Source organism: Lottia gigantea (genome assembly GCF_000327385.1).
Source record: "Lottia gigantea unplaced genomic scaffold LOTGIsca_14, whole genome shotgun sequence".
Lineage (NCBI taxonomy): Eukaryota > Metazoa > Mollusca > Gastropoda > Lottiidae > Lottia > Lottia gigantea.
In genome coordinates, this window is record NW_008707617.1 from 773,340 (window position 1) to 783,643 (window position 10,304).

Consider the following 10,304-nt stretch of genomic DNA (forward strand, 5'->3'; position numbering starts at 1 on the left):
CCATTATCCAGAATAGTTTCAACTCTTATTATCATACACTTACATGTTTCAATTTGTCATACATTAGATATTGACATCCAGATTTATCATTGACAACTTGTCATACGCCTTATTTATAAAATGGACATATCTTGATCCTTGTAATAAACTAAATTGTCATCTCTTGAAATTTGATTTGTTTAAATTTGGTGTTTTTTCATCAAATTTTTTTGGCATTTGTTGTTCAAAATTTAAAGAAAATTTGATTACTACTATGATCTGTTTAAATTTGCAGTTCAAAAGCTATATATTTCTTCAACAAAATTTTTGACATTTGTTGTGTTCAGAAGCATCATTAATTCATATTTGGACGGGTTTTTTTCTTCAACATTTTATTTTGTAAATATGATTTTTACAATCATCAACAGCATGTCTAATTGATATCTGCTTTTAATAATCACAGCCTTCATTGATATTCGCTTATTAAATTACAAAAATGTTCTAATAAGAATAAATTTATATATCATGTATTGCAACAAATATAGTTTCCCTCATTAAAAACATAAAACTGATTAACCGCAGCTACCATAATTAAATTCTATTCTGGACATAGAATGCATGTAGGGAATTTGATAGAGAAAGTTTGACGTAATTACTAGATGTTGACTAGATAACGAAGACAATTTTCTCTGTATGATGATGTACAACTGAGATATAATTAACCTCATGGAAACCAAGGGATATTAAAGAAACCATTTCCGGAATAGGCTGCTGTATCTGTATCATTCAGATATGAATTTCCATGCTCATTTACAGCTGGAGACCTGAGGAAATTTGAAATGAAATGGTCAGGAATTTATATCCTGCTTTGCTGCTAACATGTAGTGTGTAGTAAGAAAACTAACCATTTCAAACTGTCAACTGATCTAAAACATGCTCAGACTGCAGAAAACAAAACCAGAATTTTTTGACTCATCAAAACGACTGGTCACCTTTTTTCATATCAGCACCTCTGACCTGTATCATTTACCAATGGCCTAGATTTGAAAGCCAATTAATCCTTTGATGGATCTGGCCCCGAAAAAATTTAATTTGCTCTGTTCATCATAATTAAGTTTTTTTTTTAATTTTTCAGTTAAAAAATGCTGCAGCTAATGTTTTACGAGAAACATGGTTAATTTATAAATATACAAAATTAGTTCAGAAAGTCCATGCTGGTAGAGTTCGTGCTCATCAGAGAAAATTTTTACAAGCAATACACAGGCAAGTCATTAGTTTATTTGTTTTAACTTCAGTTTGCCTTCAGTGATAACACCAAATTGGTCAGAAAATCATTTTGCATTTTGCTCCGTTATCCTCTTCTTCTATAATAGATTGTGTGTAATACCGTCAAAATGTTCAGTTAGATTTTCTCTTGTCAGCAATCTAGAAAGAAGAGTATGAGAAAAAGTGGAATTCTGAACTTTTAGGGATAGTAAAGATGTTATGTTTTAACTTTTAACATGTCCTGGTATTCCATTAAAACTAAGAATTTTATGACAGCCTTTAGCAGCTCTTGTAACATAAAGACTTAGTTTTAGTAGAATTGCCATACCCACAGAATCTGAATGAAAATTTGAGTGGTGCAAAAAGTACATGTTATTAAACTTTGTATGACAACTGATATTGACAATCACATTTTGTGAAACACTCAAATATTAATGTCCATTTCATTTCATTTTATTTCAGTTTACGTCGAGTGAAAATGGATCAACGAAAATTAACTGAAAATCAAAGTACTTTAATAGACATGGCCAAAGTATGTTTTCTTTGTTATTCTTTGGTGTTTTTTGAAAGAATTTTGTAAAAATTGCAAGAAATGATGAGTTTATTTAATTGCATTTTCTGAATTTTCTGTGTTACAACGCACAAAATGTTTCACAATTTAAATATCTTTGTGTTCAGTGCTCGCTCACTTTGCTATTACTGTTTGATTCTAGCTATTCACAATAAATGGATCATTTGAAACAAGCTTGCTGTTTGCTCTCAACTATATAGTGAATGTTTTTCCTATTCTTTATTAAACTGAATCAACATACATTCTATGATATAGAGGATTCTATCATCTAAATATTTTCTTTACCAACTATTAGAGCTCAATTTCAGCTATCCATATCACCTTTGAGAATGAAAATTGAACTGTAGTTCCTCTACAATATTGAAATGGCAATAGTCTAAAGTTTCTGATTATTGAATATCTCCATTGAATATATTGTTGATATCATGACATTTTCTGTAATATCAGCATGGGAGAATGCAAAGCTGTATACATTGTTCCATGTATTCAATCGAATAATTATATTCTGAAAAGTGATACAGGTGGCTCTAATTATACTCTAGCAGTTGGTAACAAAGATGTCAAAATGGCCACAATCCCTGATATATATTGTGTCTGTGCATTTAATAATTTAATCTATGTATTTTAAAGTAAGAGACATTCGCTTTCCATGAACATTTTCAAATGAAATAGGATTTCTGATACAGAAATGACAAAACTGCTTTCATTTTGATAAATAGATAAAAATTTGTTTGCACTTATATTGCTTTTTACATGTTTGATTGTCTCTTTTAAAGATGTCAATTTGACGGTTTCCATAGTAATTTTATAAATGTTATCATAACTCTTGAAAAAATTTGTTCTTGTCCTCAACTATCTTATAAAAAAATTCAAAAAAAGTATTTGTACCTGATTTCCATACACAGATCTTGATTAGTTAATCATTTTTGGGTTTGAAATTAGAAATTTTCCACAAAAATGAAACCATCAAATTGATCTTTCTTCGTCACTTGACATGCATCTTTTTTATCAAATGAAACATAATTTGACAATCTTGGTGAACACGTTAATTTCTATGTTTATCTGTTGGGGGAATTGATTGAATTGGACATATGCCAGAGTATTAGCATTCCTTCTGTTATATGCTGCCGCCATTTTAGTTTGTTACCATCAAAACCTTGGGAGTTATTATCATGTAAGGAAAACAAATCTGTCATCCTAAGACAACCAGTCACATAGAGAGAAGACTGATTAAGTCAGACTTGCACTATTCCTTTAATGCTCATTTATTTTACCATTTTTCCTTTCTATCCATTATTCAATTTGATAACCTATCTTCTGTCTGTCTTTTTTTCTATCTATCTTCTTACCCAAAAAAAATTTAGAAGAGCACTGCTGATGGAAACTTGATTGTTTTGTATTGTTCTCGGAATGTAATTTAGTTAGACTAGATATTATTTTGGGCACTGAGTAGTTACAATCAGGGCTGTTATTTGGACTAAATTTTCCAGTCAAGTATGACTTTAATTTCAAAATGTGATTGGCATAATACTTTTAGGACACTTATTTATAAAACCTATCATAGTTTATGCACATCGTTTGAGTTTTATTTAAATTTTTTAAAAATCTACATCCACAGATTCACCTTGCCTAATATTTTAACAACTTCCTTATCTTTCCATCCATTAATAAAAATTGTTTCTCCCAAAATAGTTTAAGATTTGAAAGTTTTAGATCTTCATTTGATAAAACTCCTCTTCAAAATTACATACAGTACAGTAAGATCAAGTTAGTACAAAAGATCTATTAAAGAAATATGACAACGTTTTTGATTTCTATTTACAAATATTATATTAATAACTTCAGAGGATGATTTGGTGACTTCACACAATATTTGAAATGATATAGAAGATTTGAGACAATTGATTTCATTGACTTATCAATGACTTCAGACAATAATTGTTGATTATATTCATTGACTTCAGACAGCAATTCTTGATATGCTCATTGACTTCAGACAGTAATTCTTGATATGCTCATTGACTTCAGACAGTAATTCTTTATATGCTCATTGACTTCAGACAGTAATTCTTGATATGTTCATTGACTTCAGAAAAATAGTTGACTTCTGAAAATGATTATTTATTTGGCTTAAGACAATGATGCTTAATATGTTCATTGATTTCAGAAAATAATCTGAAAATGATTATTTCTATGTAAGCATATAATTCTTGATATGTTCTTTGACTTCAAACTCTCTGACCATGATTCTCAAATACATCAAACTTTGATTCTGACAGGCCAATATCATCAGAATTCCATGGCAATTATGTAGATTAATAAATAAATTGCTGTAGATAAAATATATATTTGAAATAGATAATAGGCAAATGTATATTATTGATTTTGTTTAATTATTGAATAGGAGACACAAATTAATTTTTTCTCTATGTTTTGTTATAAATTTTTATTTTTCTGTTGAAAGCTTCTGATTTTCCTCTGTAATAAAAGCTTCCCTTCTAGAGTCATAGTGGATAGAGGGACTGGGACAAAATAGATCTAGCCAGGGGTTCAAAAAAGTTTTAAGAAAAATATGGGTATTTTTCGGTATTTTTCATAAAAGACATAAAAAGTTTTTGTGCGGAAATTTCTCAGTCTCTTGAAATAATCTGGGCTCTTACAGGCCTTTCTTTCTATGAAATCCAAAATGTTAATATTTCCTGATGTTAAAGAGCAAAGGGAAAGGATCGGAACAGCAATGGTGACTGTGGCATTGTCCAATTCTTCAATTCCCTTCCAAAATTCTTTTATCATTTTTTCCTCATGTTAAATACATTTGGCTCGTCAAATTTTTCATTTTAAGTGCAGCATAATCTCTATTGCACTTGTAATCACCAATGTCTTCCTTTCCTTTCCCATTTTAGACGGTAGGGGTGACAGGTTTGGATTCCCGACATGGTGTTTATATCTCCATACCACATGTTGAATATCAGCAGGTTTGAACCCCCTTTCATTTGGAATGAATTAGTCAGTTTGTTTGCTAATTTTCTGTTTGCATGATTTGTCTTTTTAGAGAATGACTCCATTTTTTGTTTGCCTGAGCATGATGAGAGTAAAACTTCGTCTTTTAAAAACATTTTCAAAAATATTTTCAGATCTTATCAACAGAAACAAAGACTGATTTTTTTAATTTCCTTAATGCATAAAGAATACTTATAACTTATATATAGACCTCTAAGGTGGTCAAAGCATATTAATGAATTTGTTTTAGCCATGTATACAAACTAGCAATCAGCAATCGTAAGCCGCGTTTACACTGCTATAGTAATAAGCCCGCTTGAAGTGAACCGTGCTCGGCCTGGCTGGCCGGTACCGTTTGCACAGCGCTGTTTTCACTGGATCATAAACAAGGCGATGATTTTAAAGTCATGATTAACTTTGTCACGTTCACAGCGTAAACGATTTTTAAAAAATCTCTAAATTTTGTTTTTGAGACGCAAAGAAATAAAATTTTATGTTTTCCGACGGCGTAAGCCATTGCAAACACGATGTATTCTATTACCACATTACATGTCATAGGGTCAAAGTCATTATTTCACATGCGCACGTTTCCTTTTGTAAGTGGACTTGGCCAGCTTGGCCCACTGGCGCGTTTACACTGCACTGATATTTATCAGAGAGACCACCTCTTCTTGCGGGAATTGGCCCACTTGAAACTTTCTCAACCTGTTTACACTGCCACTTTTATATTGCTGAACCGTACTTGGTCCATACAGGGTCTGGACTCAGCCATAAAATTTGTGGCTATCTAAATGCAGCTATACTGGCGCTCAAATATATTACCATTTAAAGACATTTCAAAATCTAACAATACACTAACAATATTTTCAGTCTTTATTCAATGCTCTAGGTGCAACACTAGCATAATCTACTAATTTGGTGAATGTGAAGGTTGAGCTAACACATGAATCATATCATACCATTCATTATTGGGAATTTTAGGTTTTAACATTGCTGTTAGTCATTGTTGAGGTGGTTATTCAGATTAGGTACAGTTTGAAAAACAACTTGGAAGCCGATTTAATACAAGGCTGCTATAAGCGCTCTGCTCTCAATCTTGTCTAGGCTGTGTTAAATTGTATCCACTTACATGATAGTAAAACCAATTGTAGTGTAAATGGAATCTGTTTTCGTCAAAGTATTCTAGGAAATTTTTTTTTAAAGAGTTTAAAATTAGTCCTTGTAGTTCCCTGCATATACACCATGTACACAATGGCAATGAATATAACAAAGTTCCTGGGAAAGGTGAAGGTTGCTTATATGTGTTTATACTGTTCTCAAAATGGTAGTCTTATGCTTATACATTATGCCAGTTTATCGTGTCAGATAAGATAGCCAGCTTTCAACTAACCCCTGATAAATTGGTTCAGTAACAGTTCTGCAATTTGCCCAGTGGAAACACACAAAAGCTAGCTTAAAGCCGGCTTTTTCCCTTAGTGGAAACACAGTTTATTTAACTGGGTTTTGTGCTGTTAAATGAGAACATCATTTTCAGTTTCATGTACTAATTCTGCTATTAATTGCTGTTTTCCTGTCATGAAATCTACCATTTTAACTTCTAATCTTTGTTCTGATTTTTGTTTTAGAATTATAGTCTTTATCATCTGGTGTATAATTAACTTTAATATACTGTCATGTCTTTATTTTGCTCAAAAGATCAGGCTGAAACTGCCTCTGAGTCCCCCTGGTTCCAAACTTCGGGGTACTAGCAAACACCGACAGGCATCTTCGCAATTTCAAAATTTTTCTTTGTAACATACTTTTTGACGTAGGTCATGTGTGCAAATGATTTGGTGAGGGTATCAAGCATATCTAAATTTAGAATAAGGTGCTAGGGCTTTAGTAAATAAGAAAACTTATTATCCAATTATTTGTAATGTTTTTTTTTACCTAGTTTCTATACAGGATAATGATTTGAGCACAATAAAAACACTAGTACTAATACTCTGGTATAAACTAAAAGGGTTTCTAGAAATTCAGGGGTGTAGGCATGTAAATTTCCATCAAATTAGCCATTATTTTTGAGACTACCCTGCTAAATTTTCTGTTTTTCATGCATGTTGAATTAGTTATTTAAACTATATCTATGTATAGGTTAAAGTTATAAGTTTATATTCGTCCAATGATATTTGTTTTCCTATGATTCTTCCCTTTATTTCATCTTTCAGTTAAATTGGAATTTTTTTTTTCCCCCCAAGTTATTTATAGTTTTATTGCTCTATTTCGTCCATCTGAAACTACAGTTTTGACAAGGAAATTTTTTTTTTTTCAATTTGATTTTTATGATAATTGGACAATGGGTTATAGAGTTAATGCCCTTGACTTTTTCAAAATATGTACATGTGGAAGTTGTAGACTTTCATATTCATATTCATATACCAAATTGTTGATTAATTTTGAAGTTCATAATTACGTTAAAATGTAGATTGAAAATCCATACCAGCAAGACAATTCCTTTATTAAAAAATTTCGTCCAAAGCATGGCAAAATCAAGAGTAAAAGTTGTATAGAAGTGGATTCCTCCAAAGAGAGGTACCATCAGGTGTTTTGAAAAGAGTTGATTGCTGAAAAAAGTGACTACTTAGGATTGAGTTCTAGACCATGTTTTTATGGGCACTTATATGATTGTCAAAAAATGTGTTAGATTTTGAGTATATTGATATGATGTGAAACTTGATATCTAATTTGGCTTGTGAACATCTTTAATACTAATATATACAGAAACTTATTGTTTTGTGGGTGTATGCTTTAGGACAATTTTGCAAAAAAAAAAAATTTTTTTCAAATTAATCTTTTCTTGCCTGTTTACTTTTTTCTCTTAGAATGAAAGCTATTCTAATATCTTAAGTATCAATATTATCATCATTATCTATAAATTATCTTGTATTATCATTTGGCTACATCGGATGCTAGAATTGGTGTTGTACTCAGCTGCTTGCGATGCGAATTAAAACTGGCATTAGCTTGCTTTGGCAGCGCAATTTATTTTAATGCTAGTTCGTTTTATTTAGCAACAGTTTAAAACTTGCAGATATTTATATCAGTGATTTTGCTTTGAATGTTACACAATACTGTAAAGATCTTGATTTTAAAGTGGAGTTAGCATGTCCAAGATTTGTAACCTATTTTCAAGTAATTATAAAAAAATAGAAAAAAAACTATGCTGAAGAATGAAATCAAAAGCAAGCTTTTCGAGCTTTAATGACTAGAAAAAAATACCCACAAAAATCAATATCCCTGGACTAAATTTAAGCGTTTTTTTTACTAGGAGAAGAGAATTTAATTATAAATTCACAATTCCATATTAGCATTTATTCAATGAATAAAGGCTGTTTACCTCTCCTAAATACTCAAAGTTTGTAAGAGAACTTTTTAAATTCAAAAAACAAGTATCAGTTGTTTCCTAAGAACCTGATATTTCCTAGGAGACTTCCACAGAATACCAATTATACTGTTCTGGTTAATAGATATTACTGTTAGATTTAAACTGTTGCTTTATAAATTATGAAAGCGTATATCTCTATATCTATTGCGTTATAAATTATTGAAATATATTCATCTAATTTACTTGATTAAATCTCTATGTATTAACCATTTATCTTTAATTAGACTCAAGTTAATATTCAAGAGTTAGTTGGTGAAATGCATTCAAATCAATACCAAATGGAAAAGAGGGTTTCTAAAATAGAAGATTCTCTTGGTGCACTGCAGGTGGGTAATTTATTCTTTTAAAGAATAAGGTTTATTGCTCTAAAAATAAATACCATTGAGGTAATAGTTTCTGTTTAAAAGGTCTTTAGGTCATTCGGTTTTGCTGATTGGTTTGAAAATATGGTAGGGTTTGATCTAGATTTGGATGTAAAAATCTGATGACCTTGAATTAGTCATTATGTTCCAGTCAACCTTGCTGTAAATGAGTCTGGATAATCATAGATCAATGCCAAGAGGTTTGGATCTATAGCACCCTCGAGAATTAAAGTTGTTATCCTTGTAAAGTATGAATGTGTCATTTATTTTCTGAAGATTTTGGCTACCAGTAGAAATGTTCAAAAAAATACAACCTGTTGACATGAGGACTGTAGAATTGAATCATAATGATACATAAGAACTGGATTTTACAATTTTTGGTTATATTTTTCCAGTGCAGTTTACGCTATAACCAGTTTGAAATTGCTTGGTATATTATCAATTTGTTATTAATTTTCAAGAGAATTGGGAATGACATGAAGGAATATACAACTAGTAGACAATAAATTACTTGCAACTTGTATTGGAAGTCTAATTTTGGTCACTGATATTAATATTTATGTCCCCCAGACATTAAAGAAAATGATTTCCCTTGTGCTATTGTTGGTGGTTGAAAGTACATTAAATCCTTTGATATGTCATTATGAAAATTAATAGTGAAGCTTGGGACTTGATCGGAAACATCAAGCGAAACAAACCTTTCTATGTAATAGAACCTTCTAATAATGGAGAGATTGAAAAGAGATCCTGCATGAAATTAAGTTTTGTCTCTGTGGACACAACTGTGATCAAATTAATTTCGATGATCATTTAAAGGCCCAGTTATGATATATGAACATTCTCAGGTAAAGACATGATGATAGAAATCTATGTATGAGATGAAGGTGTGTTAACTTTCACATAGCTAGGTTTTGAATCAAATGTCCCTTTGTCATGCAACAAGATAGAAAGAAAGATAGAAACAACTACATTTTACAAGGTTAACAACCTAGGTTCAAAGTTAAGGATTCTTTCTACCAGCTGGTCTTTGGCCAAACCTCTTGATCTTATCCATTTACAGCTGGGTTGACTGAAATTTTTAGTGAACATAACCTGAGCATATTAGAACAATAATTTGGCTATTCTTAATGACTGGGTTGTACAGTGACTTTTTTTTGTCTATTTTTCAGCACCAATTGCAAATTTTACCATCCATGATAGCTCAAACAATAGCGCTCCAAAATGAACCATTTAAAATACGACCCTTATCAGGTGGGTCAGCTCCTTCAACAAGCCGGTTCTCACCTACAAGATTATCACCAACCAGACGGCGTAAACCATTCACCAACCCACTTCATCCCACTGTCACCAAAGGTTCCAGCGAAATATAAGGTCCTGGACAAAAAATAAAACCTACAAAAAAATAAGGAGAAGCAACCATTGGTCCTAACCGTTACTTGGTTTTTACCAGATAAAAGAATCACCGATCTTGGATATTGGATGGAAAGGTATAATCAGTAATGGGTACCATAGCATGGGTTGTTCCCAATCCAAACCCATGGCATGATCAGGATGCAGGATGCAGAAAAGAAGCTGATTGTAACAAAGAAATTCTGTTATGTAATGATAATGAATACAACAATGACACAAAATGTCAAAATATGTTAGGTTCTGCATCCGTCTGCCATCTCAATACCTATAAGATGAATCCAGGACAGAAAAC

General features: G+C 31.5%; 1 protein-coding gene across 1 annotated transcript in view; it reads left to right on the forward strand.

The window, feature by feature from the left end:
• The window catches only part of LOTGIDRAFT_111965 (hypothetical protein), a gene marked incomplete at both ends in the record, with an annotated part of 67,775 nt that extends 57,803 nt beyond the window's left edge, over positions 1–9,972 (forward strand). Inside the window, 4 exons of the mRNA XM_009049623.1 lie at positions 1,115–1,253; positions 1,719–1,777; positions 8,465–8,566; positions 9,772–9,972. Of these exons, the coding sequence (XP_009047871.1) occupies positions 1,115–1,253; positions 1,719–1,777; positions 8,465–8,566; positions 9,772–9,972 (501 nt within the window). The remainder of the gene's footprint in view (positions 1–1,114; positions 1,254–1,718; positions 1,778–8,464; positions 8,567–9,771) is intronic.
• Between the last annotated feature and the right edge of the window lie 332 nt (positions 9,973–10,304).